This window comes from Aethalodelphis obliquidens, unplaced genomic scaffold, assembly GCF_003676395.1.
Source record: "Aethalodelphis obliquidens isolate GAN/ISIS:26980383/991018 unplaced genomic scaffold, ASM367639v1 scaffold45, whole genome shotgun sequence".
In the NCBI taxonomy this organism is placed as follows: domain Eukaryota; kingdom Metazoa; phylum Chordata; class Mammalia; order Artiodactyla; family Delphinidae; genus Aethalodelphis; species Aethalodelphis obliquidens.
The window spans coordinates 1,514,606-1,538,078 of NW_020837989.1; the positions used below are offsets into that span (position 1 = coordinate 1,514,606).

The window sequence follows — 23,473 nt, forward strand, 5'->3', positions numbered from 1 at the left end:
TTTTGTATGCAGTCTTTAAGAGGGGAGTATCTGTTTCCTATAGCCATCTGGCTCTCCTGCATGCAAGCCCTGCTGGGCTTCAAAGCCAGACATTCTGGGGGCTCATCTTCCTGGTACAAAACCCCTGGGCTGGGAAGACTGATGTGGGCCTCAGATCCCTTGCTCCTTGGGGAGAGCCTCTGCAATAGTTATTTCATCCCATTTATGGGTTGCCTATCCTGGGGATATGGGTCTTCACTCTACTGCATCTCCACCCCTCCTACCCGTCTCATTGTGGTTCCTTCTTTATATTTTTAGTTGTGGAAAACCTTTTCTGCTAGTCTCCAGGTCATTCTCTTAGACATTTGCTCTGTAAATAGTTGTAATTTTGGTGTGCCCATGGCAGGAGGTGAGCTCAGGGTCTTCCTACGCTGCCATCTTAGTCACACCTCCTCCATGTTTGACTTTTATTACTGGTTCTGACTAGCTGGGGAACAAAAGTGGTTGAATGCTAATACACAGAATTTCCCCTCTAAATATTTCCAGCATAGCTTTCCTCTGTTTCCATGAAGAAACATCAACTTGGGAAGAGAATTCAAGAGATTTCAGAGACTAAACCACATCACATCACTGATACTGCATGAATTTACACCATTTAAGGAAATCTTTTCTCTCTGTAATATTTTGTTTTTGAAGATCACTACTTGAGAACACATTTTTAGGCAGAATCTCAGAAACTACTACCTCCTTGGATTTGACTCATCATGGATGCAATCTGGAAGTTATCCTCCTCTTTAAATTACTATATTTAAAAGTATAATTCTGTGATTATAGAATTTCAGGATGAGTAACTGCAATTAAATCAGAATCTAAGCAGAGTAACTCTCTCTATATCCAAAATATCTTTACTCTCTAATTATATTTAGGCTTTGTTTTACATATGTCTGAAGATGAACATCATCTTTTCCATTTCCACACTGAATTTTGGCCCAGCTTATCTTTATTTTCCCAGTTAACCAGGCTTGAAAATTTGGAATCATTGTTGGCTCTTCCCTATTTTTCTCTAATAATAATGGCTAACGTGTTCAGTGTTTGTTACTTGTGAAATTCTGTATTGGGCCCTTTATATAGAATATTTAATATCCTCACAACAATTCTTTTAGGTATATACTATTATTACACCCATTTCATAGCTGAGGAAACAGCTTTATAGAAATTAAGTGACTTGCCCAAGGTCACATAGCTAGTAAGTGGTATAGCCAGGGTTGGAAGCCGGAAATGTAATACCTGAGGTTATGCTCTTAGCCATTTTTTCTATACTGCCTCCTAATAACATCATCACATTGATTTACAGATTTATCCATTCATTTATTATTTATTCATTGCACAAACACTTCTTAAGCAATCATTCTAAATCAGAGACTACAGAAGGAGCTAGGAATTGATTAAGACAAGGTCCCTACTCTAACAATTTAGGGAGAGAAGCATGTTAACAAAACATTCAAGCATATTACAAGTGTTTAATAAATGTTGTTTTTGTTTCCCTTTCTATCAATTTGCATGCTTTGGGATGAAAATAACTTGGAACCTGACTTACAAAAACTTAAACAACGTGGGAAATTTACTTACATCACAGAAAAGTTTGGAGTTTGGCAGTTACATGGTCCATTCAGTGGCTCAGTGATGCCAAGAATTGGAACACTTTTAATTCTTCTGCTTCACTATCCACACAATATATATGAGAGCTCTCTCCTCGTGTTCGGAAAATGACTGCCATGGTACCAGACATAACATCCTCACACTATAACATCTAAAGCAGAGGGAAGGAAATGAACAGAAAAGAGCTTTTTTGTATATCTGCTCTTTTACAGGGAAAAAAATTTCCCTCCAGAAGCATCCAAGATACTGCTCTTTATGTCTCAGTGGACAGAGCTTGGGTCACATGCCCACCACTATACCAATCTCTGACTATGGGGAACAGTACTTGGCACAGTGCCTTCTGAACAAAAGCAGGGTTCTGTTAGCAAGGAAGAAGATGGAGGATAGGCAACCAATAATATTGCCATATCCCCTTTCCAATATGAGTGCCAAAATAGAGGTATACAGAAAGTGCTGTGAAAGCATTTATTAGATAAAGAAATGTTTCACTCTGGCTAGAACTACTGGCTTTTTTAAAAATTGAAGTATAGTTTATATATAAGTTATAGGTATACAATATAGTGATTCACAATTTTAAAAGATTATGTTCCATTTATAGTTATTATAAAATATTGGCTATATTCCCCTCTAGGAGCTTTATGGTATTTGGTCTTATACTTAGGGGTCTTTAATCCACTTTGAGTTTATTTTTGTATATGGGGTTAGAGAATGCTCTAATTTCATTCTTTTACTTGTAGCTGTCCAGTTTTCCCAGCACCACTTATTGAAGAGACTGTATTTTCTCCATGGTATATTCTTGCCTCCTCTATTGCAGATTGATTGGCCACAAGTGCATGGGTTTATTTCCGGGTTCTCTATTCTGTTCCACTGATCCATATGTCTGTTTTTGTGCCAGTACCATACTGTTTTGATGACTGTGGCTTTGTAGTATAGTCTGAAGTCAGGGAGTGTGATTCCTCCATCTCTGTTCTTCTTTCTCAAAATTGTTTTGGATATTCAGGGTCTTTTATGTTTCCATATAAATTTTAAAATTATTTGTTCTAGTTCTGTGAAAAATGCCATTGGTATTTTGATAGGGATTGCATTGAATGTGTAGATTGCTTTGGGTACTATGGTCATTTTAATATTAATTCTCCCAATCCAAGAACATGAGATATCTTTCCATCTGTTTGTGTCATCTTCAATTTGTTTCATCAGTGTCTTATAGTTTTCTGAATAGAGGTTTTTTTATCTCCTTAGGTAGGTTTATTCCTAGGTATTTTATTCTTTCTGACGCAATGGTAAATGGTATTGTTTCCATAGTTTCCTTCCTGATAGTTCACTGTAAGTGTATCAAAATGCAACAGATTTCTGTACATTAATTTTATATCCTGCAACTTTACCAGATTCATTGATTAGCTCTAGTAGTTTTCTAGTGGCATATTTAGGATTTTCTATGTATAGTATCATGTTATCTGCAAACAGTTTACTTCTTTCTTTCTGATTTGGGCTCCTTTTATTTATTTTTCTTCTCTGATTGCTGTGGCTAGAACTTCCAAAACTATATTGAATAAAAGTGGCAAGAGTGGGCATCCTTGTCTTGTTCCTGATCTTAGAGGAAATGCTTTCAGCTTTTCACTGTTGACTATGATGTTAGCTGTGGGTTTGTCATATATGGCCTTTATTACGTTGAGGTATGTAGAACTAATGACTTTTTGAGGACTGGTACATTTAAGCTGAGTCTTGAAGGGTAGATAGGAGTTTACCAGGCAAAGGATGAATATCTCAGAACACTAGGGATGATGGACCTTAAAGAGTATTTAGTGCAAACTCCATTCAACACATGCATTTCCTTCACAGTATTTTCCAAATCTGCCTCATTCCTTTCTATGACCTATGCCTCCAGCCAAGTCAAAGCCAACAGTGCTTTGGCCTCCTCACTTTGGTCAACAGTGATTATACGTAGTAAGAGGTCCAAGATAAAATAAATGTGATAACCACATTTTTGCCAGCTGACCAAATACTCTTTTGATCAAAATAAGGTAATAAAGGACATAATAGGCACACTGTAAGGGGCCTTAAATATTTGTTCCTTTCTCAGCTTCTTTTCTCTCTTTTCCCATCTTTCCCATTTATTAACTATCTTACACTCTTAGGGAACACCAAAATTGAAAAGCTATCACTTACTTTTATTCCTCTGATAGAAAAGAAATAGAAACTGAAGGGCACCGTATAATAGAGACCAAAGAGCTCTACTTACTCGTTATTCAGTATTAAAACTATATTAGTTATCCTCTGCTGTGTTACAAATTATCCCCAAAACCTAGTGGTTTAAAACAATAATAAACATTTATTATCTCACATAGTTTCTGTAAGTCAGAAATTCAGTAGATTAGCTGGGTGCTTTCAGCTCATGGTCTTTCATGAGGTTGTAATTAAGATGTCAGCTGGGTGTATAGTCATTTGAAGGCTTGAATGGGGCTAGAGGATCTACTTCAAATATGGTTCACTTACATGACTGTTGGCAAGAAGCTTAAGCCCTCTCCATGTGATCTCTTCATAGGGCTATTTGATACATAGAAGCAGGGTAAATTAGCAGAGAAAACATGAATCATTAGATGGTGTTAGTATAACTAGATTACTATGTGAAATTAACTTGGATCCCTATTTTATATCACATAAAAGTTCCATATAGATTAAAGGCCTAACTATAAAGGTAAAATTATAGAACTAATGGAAGAAAATATAATAGAATTTCTTTGAGAAATTTGGGATGGAAAAATATTTCTTAAACAAGACCCTATAAGCCTAAAATATAAGGTGAAAAAATGACGGATGCAACCACGTTAAATTAAGGATTTCTGTTCAACAGAGGATGTCAGAGACAAATGAACAGATGAGTCACAGATAAGAAGATATGTTCAATGTTTGAATATCTGTAATAAACAAGGGACTCATGCATATCAACAAGGAAAAAGTGGAAAACACAATAATGAAGTGGCAAAGGGTCTTAATGTACACATCATTGATGGGGAAAGGTGAAAGACTAATAAGTTTATGAAGAGATGCTCAACCTATCTAAAAATCAGAGAAGTGCAAATTAAAACAATTGGATGCTTCTATACACTGATAAGGTGGGCAAAATTTATTGAACAAAACCAAATGTTGGTAAGGAAGTTGGAAAAAGGAAATCCTTATGTACTGCTGTTAGACGTTTGAAGTGGAATAGCCACCTGGGAGAGCAATCTGTTAGTGAAGAGTGGGTATATCTGCAGAGCAACTGCTGTATAGGTTTATGAGGTCTTGTCCACAGCAACACTGCTTGTGGTAGGAGCTCACTAGAGGCACCCAAGAGTCCACCATTACAGGAATGGAGAAGTAAAAAGTGATGCACAGAATGCATAATTCAGAAGCTCAGAACCAGATATACCTATACGACAAGGGTAATCTGTTTAAACTTGTGCTTCATAAGGGCAGAAAGTAGATCAGTGGTTTACAGGGCCTGGGAAAAGGGGAATGGGGAGTAACTACTAATGGGTTTGAGGTTTACTTCTGGGATGAGGAAACTATTCTGGAATCAGATAATGGTGATTGTTGCACAATGTTGTGAACAAACTAAAACCCACTAAATTACACACTTAAAAAAAACACTAAAAAAAAAAAATCAGGGCTTCCCTAGTGGTGCAGTGGTTAAGAATCCGCCTGCCAATGCAGGGGACACGGGTTAAAGCCCTTGTCCGGGAAGATCCCACATGCTGTGAAGCAACTAAACCCATGCACCACAACTACTGAGCCTGCGCTCTAGAGCCCGCGAACCACAACTACTGAGCCCATGTGCCTAGATCCCGTGCTCCGCAACAAGAGAAGCCACAATGAGAAGCCCACACGCAACAACGAAGACCCAACACAGCCAAAAATAAAAACAAATAAAAGTTTTTTTAAAAATCAGTGAACATATCCACTGTAGAAAATACAGATAAGCAAAAAAATTTCCAAAAAGTATACTAAGTGAAAAAAAAAAGAAACAAACTGAGTCTATATCTAGGATGACATGTGTAAATTAAAAAACAAATACATGTATACACAAAACATTGTGTATCAGTAAATGGTACATATATAACCGAGGTTCCATTAAGAATTTTAAAGGGGATGGGGGCTTCCCTGGTGGTGCAGTGGTTAAGAATCCATCTGCCAATGCAGGGGACACAGGTTCGAGCCCTGGTCCGGGAAGATCCCACATGCCGCAGAGCAACTAAGCCCCTGTGTCACAACTACTGAGCCTGCGCTCTAGAGCCTGTGAGCTACAACTACTGAGCCTGCGTGCCACAATTACTGAAGCCTGTGCACCTAGAGCCTGTGCTCTGCAACGAGATGCCACCGCAATGAGAAGCCCGTGCACTGCAACAAAGAGTAGCCTCTGCTCCCTGCAACTAGAGAAAGTCCACATGCAGCAACAAAGACCCAACACAGCCAAAAATAAATATATAAATTAATAAATTTATTAAAAAAATAATAAAGTGGGTGCCTGGGGGATGGAGGTGAGGGAGAGTAGAACTGGAATGGGAATAGAAATGGTGAATGAGGGAGAAGTGTCATAAAAAAATGACATGATATGACATGACATAAAATAAAACAGGAATGAGGACTGCAGCAGGTAGAGTAATAGCACCTCCAAAGATGTCCATGTCCTAATCCTAGGAATGAGTGAATGTTTTACCTTATATGACAAAAGAGATTCTGCAAATGTGATTAGGGATTTTAAAATAGTGAGACTATTCTAGATTATCTGGGTGGGTCCAATGTAATCACAAGGTTATGTAAAAGATGGAAAGGGAAATAAATGAGCCAGAGAAGATGAGGTAGTGATGGAAGCAGGGTCGGAGCGATCCAACTGTTAGCTTTGAAGATAGAAGAGGTTCATGAGCCAGGAAATGTGGGCAGCCTCTAGAAAGAGGAAAAGTTAAGGAATGGATTCTTTCCTAGAGCCTCCAGAAAGAATGCAGCCTTCATGACATCTTGGTTTTAGTCCCATGTGACCCATTTGGAAATTCTTACCTAAAGAACTATGTATGTGTTGTTTTAAGCCACTACATTTGTGGTGATTTGCTACAACAGCAATAGGGAACTAATACAGGGACTTGTACAAACCAAAAATAATAATCTGCTGGTCTATGGAAAACAGTTAACTCAATTCTCTGCACTGAAAGCCTCCCCACCAAAGTCTATCTTCCCCCATAAACAATTAGCACTTGGTTCATTCTATGTCTGTTCTAAGAATTACCGTGGCACCTATAATACGAAATTTCTAAAATGTAAGTTCAATTTAACTCATAATTTTTAAAAGATAAAAATACACCTTTTCTACTAATTTCCATGGATATTTGGTTCCTCTATGTATTAATCTGCTTAGGCTGCCCTAACAAAATACCACAAACTGCCTTGCTTAAACAACAGACATTTATTTTCTCACAATTATGGAGGCTGAAAGTGCCAGATCAACATCCGGTAGAGGTGGTTCCTGGTAAGAGCTCTCTTCTCGGCTTGCAGATGGTCATCTTCTCACTATGTCCACATATGGACTTTCCTCAGTGTGTTCTTGAGGTGATCATAGGAATGGAAAGAGTTCTCAGGTGTCTCTTCTCATAAAGATACTAATCCTGTCAGTTCAGGACCTCACCATTATGACCGCATTTAACCTTAATTACTTCCTTAGAGATCCCATCTCTAAATATAGGCACACTGTGGGTGGGGGTGTAGGGTTTCAGCACAGAAATTTGGGGGGCCTCAAACATTCTGTCCACAACATTGTTTTATTCGATTCATTTTAAGTAACCTTCTTTGAGGACACTGTTGTGACCCTGAACAGTTTTGGTATGAATTTAAAATTTCTCTTAAAAACGTAAGTTGTGTAAGGGAAGAGGAATCATTTGTCTTATTCTCTGTTATATTCCTAGTGCCTAGCACAGAGCTTGTCACATTCTAGGGGTTCAGTAAATATTTACGGAATGAATAAATCAGTCAGTCAGCGAATGGAAATTCTCTTCTAAGCCTTCCTTAGTCAATGGAAAAGAACCAATCCCAGAACTTTCTGTAACACATTACCTATTAAGAAAAGAAAACGGAATATATTAGTTTCCAAGGGCTGTTATAACAAAGTATCACAAACTAGGTGGCTTAAAACAACAGACATTTATTCTCTCACAGTTCTGGAGACTAGCACATTCAAATCAAGACTGATTCCTTCTGGAAGCTCTGAGGGAAAATCTGTTCAATGCCTCTTCCTAGCTACTGGTGGCTCTCAGCAATCCTTGGCATTTCTTGGCTTGTAAATGCATCCCTCCAATCTCTGCCTCCATCTTTATATCATCTTCTCTGTGTCCTCTCCTCTTCTTATGACACTAGTCATTGGATTTAAGGTTCACCCAAATCCAGTATGATTTCATCTCACTTGTTAAGTAATTACATCTCCAAAGACCGTATTTCCAAATAAGGTCACATTGTGAAGTTCTGAACACTACAAGGAATCTGATGGCAGATAGATTCCCATCATTAAGTAAATAAATAAATAACACTTCGTGCTATGACTTATATAAACTGTCAAGGAACCAACTACTGAAATTAATATTTTATGTTATTTGACAATTATTATTGATGCCCTTCCATGAGAGATAAGAGAGCAAGAGTCTATCAGATCCATTAGCAAATCAAAAGATAGCTTTCTGTGAATAGAAACTTACTGTATGTGAGTGGGATTCAGATATTGAATTTAGCAGGTAAAAACTTCAAAGGAGCTGTTAAGAATATGTTCAAAGAATTATAGAAAAGTATGATAATAAACAAATAGGAAATCAACAACTAGAAGTTATTAAAATTTGGAATTCTAGAGTTAAAAAGTACTACAATTAAAATGAAAATTTCACTGGACACCTCAAAAGTAGAATTGAGATGGCTGAAGGAAGAATCAGCAAGCCTGAAAATTAGATTAGATCAATAGAAATGATCTAATCCAAAGAATACAGATAAAAAGGACTGAAGAAGAATGAACAGAGCATCAGAGACTTACAGGATAATGGTAAGGGTCCCAACATGTGTTAATGGGAGTCCTCAAAGGAGAAGAGAAAGCCAATGGGTAGAAAAAAAAAACATGAAGAAATAATGGTTAAAACTTTTCCAAATATGATTTAAGAGAAAACAAAACATACAATCCAAATGTCAACAAATCCCAAGTAGGATAAAAATAAAGAGAACCACACCTAAACTTATTACAGTCAGACTCCTGAAAACCAAAAACAGAGAAAACTGTGAAAGCTGCAAAAGAAAAATGACTCACTATGTATGGAAAAAACAAAAGTATAATTACTGGCTGACTTCTCAGAAACAGGAGCGTAGTGGAATGACATATTCAAGGTGTTGAAAGAAAAACAAGTCAACCATGAATTCTACATCCAATTAAACTAGCCTTCAAAGATGAAGGTGAAATAAAAATATTTGCAGATAAACAAAAATGAGAGAAGTTGTTGCTAGCACACGTGCCTTCCAAAAAATACTAAAGGAAATGATGCTTGACAATAACTTGGATCTGTGGGAAGGAAAGAAGAACGTGGGAAATAGTAAATGTGTGGGTAAATATAAAAGACTACATAATTTTTCTCTTATTTTCTTTGAAAACCACAAGTTTGTTTAAGGCAATAAATATATTACTCTATTATTTGGTTTATAATATATATTATAATAGCATAAAGGAAGGAGGAGGAAATGGAGTTCTACTGGTGAAATAGTGCAATATTTTATCAGAATCAAGTCAGTATAGGAAGACTGTAGAAGACTCTGATAGGTTAAAGATGAATATTGTAATCTAAAGAGCATGCACATTTGTGTGCACACATATACTCTCATACACACACACTAAACCTCATAAACTCATCTAAAAAAATCAACAGAGGAATTAAAATTGTAAGCTAAAAATATTTAACCAAAGGAAAGCAGTATAGGAGAAACCAAAGAACAAAAAGCACAGAGAAAACAAATTCCAGAACAACAGACACAATTCTAAGCATATCAATAATTACATTAAATTGTACTGGACTAAAAACTCCAATTAATAGGCAGAACAATCAGATGGGATTAAAAAGCATATTCTGTTTACAGGAGAAATACTTTATATTTAAAATACAACACATCAAATGTAATAGGATGGGAAAAGGTATACCAAGCAAACAGTAACCATAAGAAAACTGGAGAGGCTATATTAGAATAGATTTTAATAACAAAAATATCGCTACAGACAGAGAGGGATATTTCATAATGACAAAAAGGTTAGTTCATCAAAAAGTTACAACAATTACAAATATACTTGCACCTAACAAGAGAGCCCCAAAATATGTGAAGCAAAATTTGACAAAATCAAAGGAGAAATAGACCATTCAGTAACTATAGTTGATATTTCAATATTTCTCTCAATAATTGATAATAGATATAGATATGACAAGAAGCATATAGATATGACAAGAAGCAAATCAGAAAGGATACAGAATACTTGAATATTATTAAACAGCTAGAATGCTCTACCCAACAACAGTAGGATATACATTCTTCTCAAGTACACATGAAACATTCTATAGAATAGACCATATGCAAGGTGATAGAACAAGTCACAATACATTTATAAGGACTGAAATCATACAAAGAACATTCTTTGACCACAGTAGAATTAAATTAGAAATAAAGAGCAGAAGGAAATCTGGAACGTCTCCATAGAGTTGGAAATTAAACAGTACACTTCTAAATAAATCATAGGTCAAAGAAGAAATCACCAGAGATATTAGAAAATATCTTCTACTGAATGAACACAAAATCATGCCATAGCAAAAGTAATGGAAAGCAGGTAAAGCGGTGCATAGAGAGAAACTTATAGCTTTAAATGCTTCTATAAGAAAAGAAATGATTTAAAATCAATAACTTAAAAAATCAACTAACTAAGCTTTCATCTTCAGAAATTAGAAAAAGAAGAGCAAATCAAACCCCAAGTAAGTAGAATGAACAAAATAATAGTGCCCACAGCAGAAATTAAAAGAAAAAAACTAGCAGAACAATAGAGAAAAGTCAGTGAAACTGATGGTTGGTTCTTTGAAAAGACCTATGGAATTGACAAAACTTTAGTAAAATGACCAAGAAAAAAGAGAAAAGATACAGATTACCAAAATTAGGAATGAAAAGGAAACATCCTGAACTCTACAGAAATTTAAAAGATTATGAAGAAATATTATGAACAACCTTATGCCAACAATTTGACAACTTAGCTGAAATGGGCAAATTCATAGATAGAAATTATCAAATTGACTCGAGAAGAAATATAAAATCTGAATAGACCTATATCAAAGACATTAAATTATCTGACTTACTAAAAAATCTTCCTACAAAGGAAAGTCCAGGCCCAGATGGCTTTACTGGTGAACTCTATCAACATTTAAGGAATTGATAATACCAATACAACACAAATCCTTTCAAAACTAGAAGCGAATGGAACACTTTCCAGCTCATTTTACTGATACCAAAGTTTCAAAGATATCACAAGAAAACTACAGACCAATATCCATCATGAATATAAATGCTAAAATTCTTAGAATAGTAACTGTGTATAATACTGTATAAAAAAGATTATACATTATGACCAAATAGGTGTATCCACTAAGGCAGGCTAGTTTAACATCTGACTATCAATTAATGTAATACATGTAGTAGTAACAGACTAAAGCAGGGGTCAGCAAACCACAGCTCAGAGACCAAATCTGGCATGACTTTTGTTTTTTTAAATAAAGTTTGATTGGAAAACAATCATGCCCACTCATTTACACGTGCTCTATAATTGCTTCCATTCTACAATAAAACAGAGTTGATCGGTTGCAACAAAGATCATATAGCTCACAAAACCAAAAATATTTACTATATGGCCGTTTCTGGAAAATGTTGCTGACCCCTAGACTAAAGGGGAGTATGACAATCTCAAAATATATAGAAAAAGCTTTCGATAAAGTATCAATATTTACAATACCTCAGAAATCAAATCATTTGCAACTGTGTAAATTTAAAATGAAAAAATTTAGATGTGAATTTAAAAAAAGAAAAAGCATTTGATAAAATGCAACAAACATTCATGATAAAGCTCTCAACAAACTAGGAAAGAGAGAAAGAAACATCTTTAATTTGATAAAAGGCAGCTACATAAAACCTACAACTAACATCACGCTTAAATAAAAGACATTGCTTTTCCCCTGACACTAGGTACAAAGCAAAGATGTTCACTCTCACTACTTGTATTCTACACTAGACTGGAGCTTCTAGCCAGTGCAGTAAGGCAATGAATACAAAATCAGTACATAACCAACTAGAAATGAAATTAAGAAAACAATTACATTCATAATAGCATCAGAAATTAAAGTATTTAGAATGAAGTTAACAAAAGAAGTGCAGAACTGTACACTGAATATTATACATTGTCAAGAAAAATTAAAGACTGAAATAAATGGACATGTATCCCATGCCTGCAAACTGAAGACTCAATATTGCTTAGAAGTCCACTTTTCCGAAATTGATCTATAGATCCAGTGCAGGCTACCTAAATCAGCAGGCTTGTTTTTGGTGAAAATTGATAAGCTGATACTAAAATTTATATGAAAATCTAAAGGATCAAGACTAGCCAATATGATTTTGAAAAAGAGCTAAGTTTGAAAACTTATATGACATAATCCCCAAATTTACCATAAAGATATAGTAATCAAGACAATGTGTTATTAGCATAAAGACAGACATAGATCAGAGGAACCGAACAGAGTTCAGAAATAAAGTCATGCATATATTGTCAATTAATTTTCAACAAAAGAAAGTAATTCAATGGGAAAAGGATAGTTTTTTCAACAAATGATACTGAAACAACTGTAGAGTGTTAGGTAACGAACTAGTTCTTTCTTTGCATAAAAATTAACTTGAAATGGATCACAGTGCTAAATGTAAGAACTAAAACTAAACTCTTCTAGAGAAAATCACGAGAGAAAAATCTTTAATCTTAGGTTAGGCAATGATTTCTTAAATATAATCAATGGCATATTGACAAATTAGACTTCATCAAAGGTAAAAATGTTGCTCTTCAGAAGACACTACTAGGAATGAAAAAAAAAACAGAACAAAAAGACAAGCCACAGACTGAAAGAAAATATTTGCAAAACATATATCTAATAAAGAACTTATATCCAGAATATATTAAGAATCCTTAAAAATCAAAAATAAGAAAATCAACAACACAATCTAAATAGGCAAAAGAAACTTAAACAGAACTAGGCAATAAAGATATATGAATAGCAACTAAGCACATGAAGAGATGCTCAACATTATTATTCACTGTGAATTATTATTCACTGTTTTAAAACACAATTATTTACTACTACTATAATATATTCTATATATACTATATAGAATGGATAAAATTTTAAAGGCTTTTGACACCAAATATTGGAGAAGAGGTAGAGAAACTGGGACCCTCATATGTTGTAGGTGGAAATGTAAGATGATACATTTTGCAAAGCAGTTTGGCAGTTTTGTAAAATGTTATACATAAACTTACCACATAACCTAGTAAGTCTGCTCCTAGGTGCCTACCCAAGTGAGATGCAAACCTATGTCCCCACACATATTTATACATGAATGGGCATCATATTGATAGCAGACAAAACCTAGAAATAATCCAAATGCTCATCAGCCAGTCAGTGGATAAACAAAATGAGTGGGAGACATCTTACAATAAAATATCCCTGAATAATTAGGTATTTCCATACTATGGAATACTATGCTGTAATAAAATAATTACTGATACATTAAACTTGGATGAACCTCAAAAACATTATGCTAAGTTAAAGAAGCCAGACATATAAGCCTACACATTATTTGATTCTATTTATATGAAATTTCTAGAAAAGGCAAAATTATAGAGACAGAAAGCATACAAGCGGTTGTTTGGGGTTGAAGGTGGGAGCAAATGGGAACAAGAGGACTTTTAGAGTTAACTTACCCCAACTTTTTTGAGTTTATGAAAATGTTCTGAAACTGGATTGTAGTGATGGTTACACAACTTTAAATATTTATTAAAACACATCAAATTGTACATTTAATTGTAAACATTATATATAAATCAAACCTCAGTAAAAGTTTTTTGTTTTTTAAAAAGATTGCTTTCTGCTTAAAATATACTCCCCATATACTATTTGCACTGCTACCACAGAGGACTGACACATCACGTGCCTTGAATTACTAATTCAGATTGGAATATGTATTAGTCTTGCACAAAATCAACACTAACATGATTTATTCCTTTGCCTCTTTCACTAGCCTTTGTTTTGTCAGTGGTTCTCAAAGTGTGGTTCAGGGACTTACTCAGAGTGTCTGCTAGGTTAACAGTACTTTCATAATAATTCTAAGACAATATTTGCCTTTTTTACTTCATACTCTCATGAGTGCACAGTGAAGCTTTCTAGAGCCTATATGGCATGAATTACAACAAACTGAATGCAGAAGCAGCCGTGAGAATCCAACTTTTTTTTTCCACTAAGACAGTAGATTCACAATTCCACTCTTCTAATTTTGGGGAAAACATAGTTTTATCATGATAATGTGTTATGTTAATATGTAATGGGTTTATTATAGATACTTAAAATGAATTGATAACTATTCATTAATGAATGAATTAAAATGAATTGATAACTATAACTAGTCCTCAGTTTTTATTTATAATATGGCAAATATTGACAGATAAAACCACATAAATAAAAGCTCTTTGGAATCTTCAATCATTTTTGTGGATATAAGGGGTTCCTGAGATAAAAATTTGAGAACCACTGCCCTTGACTACCTGCCAGTTGTAAGAACTCCTATTTGCCACATTTGACAACAGGGCATTAGAAAGAGAGTTGGGTCAGGTCTTCTTTGAGAGCTAACTTGTTCTGGTGGCAAAAAATTATCTGCTTCAAGATAAATTTATAGCTTTTAATCAGGACATCACTTAGAAATGTAACAAATGTTAATACAAGATTTCTTCTTTCTCTTGGTGATATTTAATGGAAACAAACACAATACAGTACTAGTAAAAGGAGAGGCATAAGCACGCGAAGGACTTGAAGCAATGCCTAGCATAAAAGTAAGCCCTTAATATAGGTAGTGATTATTACTATTTTATTATCAGACTACGACAGTCTTTATTCATTCAACAGGTATTTACTGAATGTCTACTATACGCCAGGCTCTATGATTGGCATTGGAGATTTACAAAACACAGTCGGCCCTCAAGGAGTATAAGTAAAGTGGAGGAGGCAGCAGAATAATGCCATAAAGAAATATGTAATTACAAATTGTGGTAAGAACTTTAAAAGAGGTGATAGAGGTACGAGTCCATAAAGGAGATTTGACCTGATTTTCAGAGTCAGAGAACACGACTTTGAGGAAGTACTAGTTGAGGTGCAATTCGGAATAGGAGCAGGAGGTGTTAAGGAGACACAAGGGAGAAATACAAGTGAAGTCATATTCAAACATCTTTGAAGTAGGAGAAAGAATGAGGAGAGGCAGTGTAGCTAAAGCTGGGGCTAGAGTGGTAAATAGGAGAACTACAGCCCAAGCCATTTGGGGCCTTACGGACCTTGCCAAGACTTTAAACCTTTACTGAGTGGCCTGAGAAGATTTGTTTTTGGAGAGAGGGTGTGGGAGGACTAGATTTGTATTTTTCAAAGATTCTTGGCAGCTAGAGCGTAGTGAGACAAAAGCGAAAAGCAGGGAGACTATTTACAGAGCTATAGCAGTATCCAGGTGAAAGATCCAGGTGAAAGGTGAAAAAAAGATACTGCTATAGCAGTATCCAGATGTAAGAGCAGAACAGAGTAATGGTGGGAGAAACCGAAAGAGGTGGATGAATTTGGGATGTATTTTGCAAGCAGGGCCCACAGGAGTGGTGATAAATATAAAGTTTAACTAGCACAGTAATGGCCAAGTCGAACACTCTTCCCATCAAGATCAGCTAAGGGGATTATTGAGAAGTTGCAAAATTTGCCTTCTTTTCCCTTGGCACAAATCCAAAGACCCCGGTGAGAGTCAGGGCCCACAAGGTATTCTGGAATTGCAAACCGCGTGTACAAGGCAGGTATGTCCAGCTCTTGTGCAGAACTCACACGGCTTTATCTCCTGGAGGTCAGTGGCGTGGAACCGCTCTGTTTCCTGGGCAACGCCACTGTCGGGCGCTCCGGACTGGGGAGAGGTAACTAAGGACAACGGACTGAAGAGAACACCGGAAGAGAGGGAGAGTCACAGGGGGAAAATGGGCAGCACGTGCCGCGGCCCGGCCGTAGCGGGCGATTCGACGGCTCGGTAGCAGGGGTGCGTGGAGGGCGGGAGGAGCCGGAGAACGTGCCTGTGATTGGCGGACCGCGGGTGGGGGGGTACCAAGACACTTGTGGTTGGGCGAGGCCAAGACCAAGGGCTGCTTTTTGAACCGCGTAGGGTTCTGGGTAGCAAAGGCCGTGGAAGGGTCTTAACTGAAAGGGGGAGGGGAGAAGGTCGCCAACAAACGGCTGAGCTTACAATCCGGGCCGGGAGTAGGCCGGGGCGTCCCCCTCCCCCCATGGAGAGAGCCAGGCCGGAGCCGCCGCCTCAGCCGCGCCAACTGCCGCGGGCGACCCCGCCGCGCCCGCTGCGCCCCGCTCCGCCCCCGGTGGCTGTCGAGGGCGCCTTTTTTCGGGCAGCGGCCGCGGAGCCCTCTGCGTCGCCGCTCGCCCCGTGCGCGGCCGCCATTGTGACGTTAGCCTCGTCGTGCGGGGAGGCTCCGGCGTCGGGCGTACAGCCCGCGGCACGGCGGGTACTGCAGGTGAACCCGGAGCAGGTGTTACTGCTGCCGCCTGGGCCACCACTGCTTCAGGCCCGGGAGGAAGGCGCAGCAGCCTCTCCCGCGCAGGCGCGGCTGCTGCAGCTGAGGCCCGAGCTGCTACTGCTGCCGCCGCCGCCGCCGCCCGACGGCTCCCCCTGCAGGCCTCAGTTGCACCTGGGGCAGCCCCTGCCGGTGCACGTTAAGGCAGAGAAGCAGGAGCTGGACCCCAGCTTGGATCCGTCAGTGGGACCTCGGAGGGCCGTCAAGGCGGGCCCTAAGGCCTCCAAGGCAGCGAAGGCAGGAGGCCCCAGGCCGGCCATCGACAGCCCCCGAGGGGACGAGAAGGGCAAGATGGAGGAAGAGGAGGAGGTCATGAGCTACACGGCGGCGAAAGGAGGGGAAGGCAAAAGCCTGGCGGCTATCAGCGAAGGAGTCATCAAAACGGAGGAGCCTGAGAGACTCCGCGAGGACTCCAGGCTCGGCACAGAGCCCGCGTCCAGTGGCCTGGTCCATGGCAGCAAGGATGTCATCCTGACCCAGCCGTCCATTGCCTTTGGGCCGCACCAGCAAGACCTCAGGATCCCTTTGACTCTTCCTACCGTGCCCCCTGGAGCCCGGATCCAGTTTCAGGGACCTCCACCTTCAGAGCTGATAGGATTGACCAAGGTCCCCTTGACACCAGTGCCTATTAAAATGCAGTCCTTACTGGAGCCTTCTGTAAAAATTGAAACCAAAGATGTCCCACTCACCGTGCTTCCCTCAGATGCAGGTATTAGACGGCAGGGGAAACAATCTGGTTTTTTAAACTTCGGCTGTTGTCCCGTAGCTGACATGTCAGCTGTTGAGAAGCATAAACTAGAAAAATAAAATCATGGGTTCAGGGCAAAGTCTGCAAAGATCACTTCTGACTTGTACATATAGCAGTAAAATACGCTAACACGTTCAGGATTCCCAAACATTAAAAATAATTATTTTTTTAAGGCCCAGTGGAGGATGAGATTTAGATGTGACTAATGTTTATACACAAAAATAGAAATATTCTTGCTAGATAACACAAAGCCCTCAGTTTATATGCTACAGATAATCAACATTTTAAAATATTGTATTATAGTAGCTCAGTATTTTTACATGTATCAAGAAACAAGAAAAAATAGTGTTTAATGAAAAAATAAACAGGAAAGTTTATACTGGATATAGAGGTGATTTATCTTCTTTAAAAATGAAGAGTAAACATTTTCTAGGCGAGAACAGTACATAATTAATTGTAATGGTATTCTAAAAGCTAAGGACTTACAGAAATATAGAAAATGAAAACACTGTAGAATAAGTTGTTTTCAAAGAAATGACCACAGTTACAGTAGTAACAATTACAAGTAGATATTTTATTTCTATCCGTTATTTCCAAATATATAGCTAGAAAATTCTTATTTTAAGATGTAATTCAGACATAATACTATGGCAGTAAATGTCAATGGAAAGTCATATTAATCTTCAGTTCATATCTTCATTGACTTTTATCTTCATTGTTTTCTTATTTTCTTTACTGATTCTTCCTCCCCACCCCACCCTCTTGCTTTTTTTTTTTTCTAAAATTTTATTAGAGTATAGTTGCTTTACAATGTTGTGTTAGTTTCTGCTGTACAACAAAGTGAATCAGCTATATGTATACATATATCCCCTTTTTTGGATTTCCTTCCTATTTAGGTCACCACAGAGCATTGAGTAGAGTTCCCTGTGCTATACAGTAGATTTTCATCAGTTATCTATTTTACACATAGTAGTGTGTATATGTCAATCCCAATCTCCCAATTCATCCCACCCTCCCCTTCCCCACCGTGGTACCCGTATGTTTGTTCTCTCTACATCTGTGTCTCTATTTCTGCTTTGCAAATAAGTTCATCTGTACCCCATACTCTTGCTTTTTATCATCAGTAATTTTTAAACTTTGTTTTCATTTTCTAAAGGAGAGAAAGGGGAAGCTTTCTTTATAATACTTATTTCATCCTTTGTGCATTTTAAAATTTTATATATCAAGTAACCCTAAAATAAAGAGAAACAGTATATGAAGTGTATAGGCAGTGGTTTTTGATGAATTATGTAAGAGATGTGAATTTAAACAACTTCCTTTATTGTAATTTCAGCTGTCTCTGTGATTTTCAAAAAGTCACCTTTCTTATTTTCCTCTTATTTTTTCTCCTGGGACATGGAACTAGTGTTAGTGACCCACCTTGGCAGGTGCTTCACCTTCATGACAAAATATAAATAATATAGTATATTAATATTATAAGTATTTTTGCTTGAATGGGCACTCCAGTGGCATGTAAATGAATTCCTTTAAACATTTAGGGTACACCCACCTAGCGCTGGGATTATAGTCATTAATAAGTCCTAATTCCTGTCCCCCAGTACTAGAATATTTTAATGGGAAATAAACTAAATGTTAATTATTGTTAGAGATATTAATATAGCTCAAAGAAGTAGTAAGCCAGCAGTTTACTGTGTCTTCAACGTTATTACTTCCACAGTATCTTCAACAATATTATTCTTTTTGAGGAAGAGAAGAGTCTTTCTAAGCCACAGTTTAGAATGCAGAGTTCAGGGGTTATGAGGAATTCTGGAACACTGGCAGTTCCTTGGCTATATTGAAGTGTATATTTTCTCCAGATATTTAAAAAGTAAATATAGGTGGAAGTGCACTTCACTTTAAAATTGTGTGTGTGTGTGGCACATTAATTTAGTCTCTTAATTTTTGTCATGTAGGAATACCAGACACTCCCTTCAGTAAGGACAGAAATGGTCATGTGAAGCGACCCATGAATGCATTTATGGTTTGGGCAAGGATCCACCGGCCAGCACTAGCCAAAGCTAACCCAGCAGCCAACAATGCAGAAATCAGTGTCCAGCTCGGGTTAGAGTGGAACAAACTTAGTGAAGAACAAAAGAAACCCTATTATGATGAAGCACAAAAGATTAAAGAAAAGCACAGAGAGGAATTTCCTGGTAATCAAATGAAATGAACAAAGCCTCTTTCTAATTTCTTTAAATTTATTTAGGTAAAGAATAGGTTAGTTTGAGACTGAAATACAAAAATGTAATTTTTTTCTAATCTGATATGTACAATAGAGAAAATACTGGCTAATATTACAGTAATGATTTAATTGATACTGGGCATAAGTTTCCTTAAACAGCACAAAGTAGAGGGATATCTGGCCTCATATTTGCCAACTAATGCAAACCTGGGGACAAACAGTTTTACTGTCGTTTTGATTAAATATATAAATATAAACGTAATGAAGGTAAAGCTCCAGAGTTCTAGGCTATAATTTTTCAAATATGCTAGAAAATGAAGTTCAGATCAGAGCAACAGAGAAAATATGCAGGGCATGCTACAGGCATTAACACCATGCTCCATTTTAATATTATATGATTATCAGAATATAGTGCTGCCTTCTGATTGATAAATTTATCCTCATCATGATGTAGTTTGAAATAAATTCTGATTCTCTCCCCAGCAGTGAGGAAATTGATATTAAGCTTGGTAAAAGCACAGTGTATGGCCAACATATTGTGCATGGTGGGAAAAGAATAACTATTTTTCTAAAGTAGTAGGAGAAAGGTTCTAGGGGGGAATCGTCAGAGCAGTGGTTACAGGGAACCAGTGATTCTCTTGGTTATGCAGTGGCTACAACTGCCCTAACTCCACTTTTCTGAGTTTGGAAGGAAATTGGGTGGTTTGTGGACTTGGAGACTGCCAAGTCTAAGAGAGTGACTCTTTCTGAAGAAGGCATAAAAATAGTGACTGGTCATTAGTAACCACTTCATCGTAAGATATAGATAATTGTGTCTTATAGAAAGTGAGGAAACAGGAGGAGACAAATAGTATCTTACTGGGGCATTGTTTTATGGGTAGAGGAAAAGCTTTGGGATTCAAACTCAGTGCCTTTAATGTTGATTTTACTATAAATTCATTATGTGTCTTTGGATAAAAGACATTTGCCCTTCCTCTTCCTTTGTATTATGGGTTACAACATTGGCCACTACTTAGGAGCCATATGGATATATATGCTAAAATGCACAGAAATGGTATCATAGAGCTGGAAAAGATACTTTAGACAATGAAGACTTAGAAGTGTTTTGGACTTCTAATGTGCAAAGAACTATTTAAAGGCTAAATAGGATCTATATGTTCAAATTAAAAATAGTTTATCTTCTCTAGGTTGGATTTATCAGCCTCGTCCAGGGAAGCGAAAACGCTTCCCTCTAAGCGTTTCCAATGTACTTTCTGGTACCACACAGAATATCATCTCTACAAATTCAACAACAGTTTATCCTTATTGCTCACCTACCTACTCTGTGGTAATTCCCAGCCTACAGAACCCCATCACTCATTCAGTTGGTGAGTTGATTTTATTGTAGATTACAAATTTTTTAATGGCTATGTGATCATTTTACCTCTTAACTTGAAATTTTGTTTCTGTTAGCTTAAGAGTTTAGGACAACAATGTTAAGAAAAAATCAAAAATAGAGTGAAAACATTAAATCAGGGAAAGAAAGATTTCAGTAGACATCAAAACCCTTGGTTTGCTAGAGTAGCAAATATTCTGTGTCAGACCTTTTAAGCAAATCAGGATGAGTCCATAGATTATGCAGATAATGCAGGAAATGACTGAGGTAATTCAATAGGAAATAGGAATATGTTTTTACTATTAGCATAAAAGAATGCCTTGCTGATGGGGTATGAGGCATCCTGTCCTGGAATATAGTAGTAGTGACTGATCTCTTAAGACCATTTTTTTTTTTGCTGCCCTAGAAAAGCAATGGAAGTTATCTTCTACCAGATATTTCGTTCATTACATTGTCTTGCCCTAAATTTCTCCTCTGTTATCAGTTCTTCACAACATTCCTGTCTTTTGCTTTTAAGAACCCAAAATTGAGAATCTAGTATCTTAAGAACTTGTTATAGGTCTATCCATCATTAGTTTGTTCTTCCAGAGCCTATTTTAGTCATCTCTTAGGCAGAGCTTTGTACGTTCACTACTTGCTATCACTTGTCCTGAAACTACTGTTCTTTCCAGTTTCTGCCTCCTCATATCTATGTGATGAGAGGTTTAGATATCTTGAAAATTAACTTATTAGGATCTTAGACATTTTCAGTTTTTTTTCCTGTGTATCATTGTAGCAATGGATACCAACAAAGCCACTTTCAGGGTATCTAGGCTCAAGGCAAAGAAAGCTGATCCTATCACCCTGTCCTCTCCCAGAACAGGCAGGCACTTTCACCCTTTGCTATTTGGTAGTATCTCTTTTAATCCTGTATTTCAATCTAGGCTTAATTGTGCTTTTTTTAAAAACTTACCTTGTTTTATCTGTTATTTATGATTTACACTTTTATCATCTGTTTCTTCTTTTTACCCCTTTTTCTAAGACCCCTCTTCCATGTCATTCTATCCACAGTTAAATGCTGTATGTTTTCTCTCCCCAGAAATATATTTATCAGTGTTCTTACTTGAGACAGCTGACAGTTTTATACAATATATTAATTTTATGCAATTCTGAGCAAAGATTTGGGGAGATAGAAAGTGGTAGAGCTCTCGCATCCATGATGTTTTATTTAAGTATGAGAAGCAGAATTATAGGAAGCATTTCAGAGCCATATGCAAAGTAATCAAATCTAAGGAAAATGAGCTTTTGTTTGCTTTTTTCTTTTTAAATTTCTCTTATTTCTAGTAATATGTAGTGTCAGTAAAGATTTAATTGGATCTCAAATGATTAAAAAAATCATTATCTTTTAAGTATAAAATTTGGGAATTATTTTCCCAGATATATAAAGTTATATGTATAATAATTATGATATATATATATATTTAATAGTTATATAATAGTTATGATGAGATTTATTGGCTACTCTGCTGCCCAATCATACAACTTTTGAAATATGTTCTTTTAGTTTGTACTCATCAGTGTGGCATTATATTACTTGGAGGAGTTGTTATCAGTTGCAAATTTGGAAATTTCACTATATATTTTATATTCTAAATCATTTATAAAATTGTTAAATAAGAACAAATTATAGCACAAATCCCTAAGAGAATCTACTTTTAATCGCTTATTACCTACAGATACAAATTTTTACACCACCCCTTTTTTTGTTTCTTTCAATTAATTTTATATTATATTCTAAACATAAAGTCATGGTAATTGTGTTTTTCAAACTTGTTTTGTTTATTCCCATGGAAGAAAGATATCAAGTTAGTGAGGAGTGAGGTATAATTTATCTCTTATCAGAAAAAATTTGCTCTTTTTTCCTAGCAACCTTTATACACTAATACATTGTATAGATTTCATCAGCTTTTTAAGTGTAGAAAATAGACTTACCAAACTATAGTTCTCAAGTTCACTACTTCAATAACTTGGAAAATGCTCTGGCATAGCATTTTTGGCAGAGAGACCATTTGTATTTACTTCATCTAATATTTTCTCAGCTCTAACTTTGAGTTTCTCTAAAGTTCTTCAGTGAATGCTACCTAAGATCTTGTGATATTTTGATCTTGTGAGCTTGTCTCCTGTTTCTAGTTTCTGAAAGTACTTACAGCCAGATAGTCCAGAATACTTTTTAGATACTTTCTTTTATCATATGTCTTTGATGCCAGTTATGCCAGCATTTTCATTTTACATTAAGTGGTCAAATTTATTTTAAAGGATTCTGGAAGTTTGGTAGAAGCTATATTTATTTTAGCCTGGCTTTTAAATGTCAGTTTTATATATTTAGGAATTTTCTGGTGAGATTATTTCATTTTCTACATTTTATTTCTCAAACCTGAAATGGGTTTTCCTTATTACATCCAAACTCAGTTGACATCTTTCATTCTTCTGAATTCATACATTTTCTCTAAATTTTTACTTTAAAAATGTTTACTACTATTTTAATTTTTTGGTAGTAAACATGTGATGTGATTTTGG

The 23,473-nt window shown here is 36.7% G+C and overlaps 1 protein-coding gene across 2 annotated transcripts in view; it reads left to right on the plus strand.

Moving 5' to 3' along the window:
* Window positions 1-16,073: 16,073 nt before the first annotated feature.
* The window catches only part of SOX30 (SRY-box transcription factor 30), a 33,931-nt gene continuing 26,531 nt past the window's right edge, over window positions 16,074-23,473 (plus strand). The window contains exons 1-3 of one of the 2 annotated variants that reach the window (XM_027081427.1): window positions 16,074-17,282; window positions 19,274-19,513; window positions 20,730-20,909. In XM_027081427.1, coding sequence (XP_026937228.1) covers window positions 16,271-17,282; window positions 19,274-19,513; window positions 20,730-20,909 — 1,432 coding nt within the window. In that variant the 5' untranslated portion in view covers window positions 16,074-16,270. The remainder of the gene's footprint in view (window positions 17,283-19,273; window positions 19,514-20,729; window positions 20,910-23,473) is intronic. The other variant, XM_027081426.1, reaches the window with a different exon arrangement.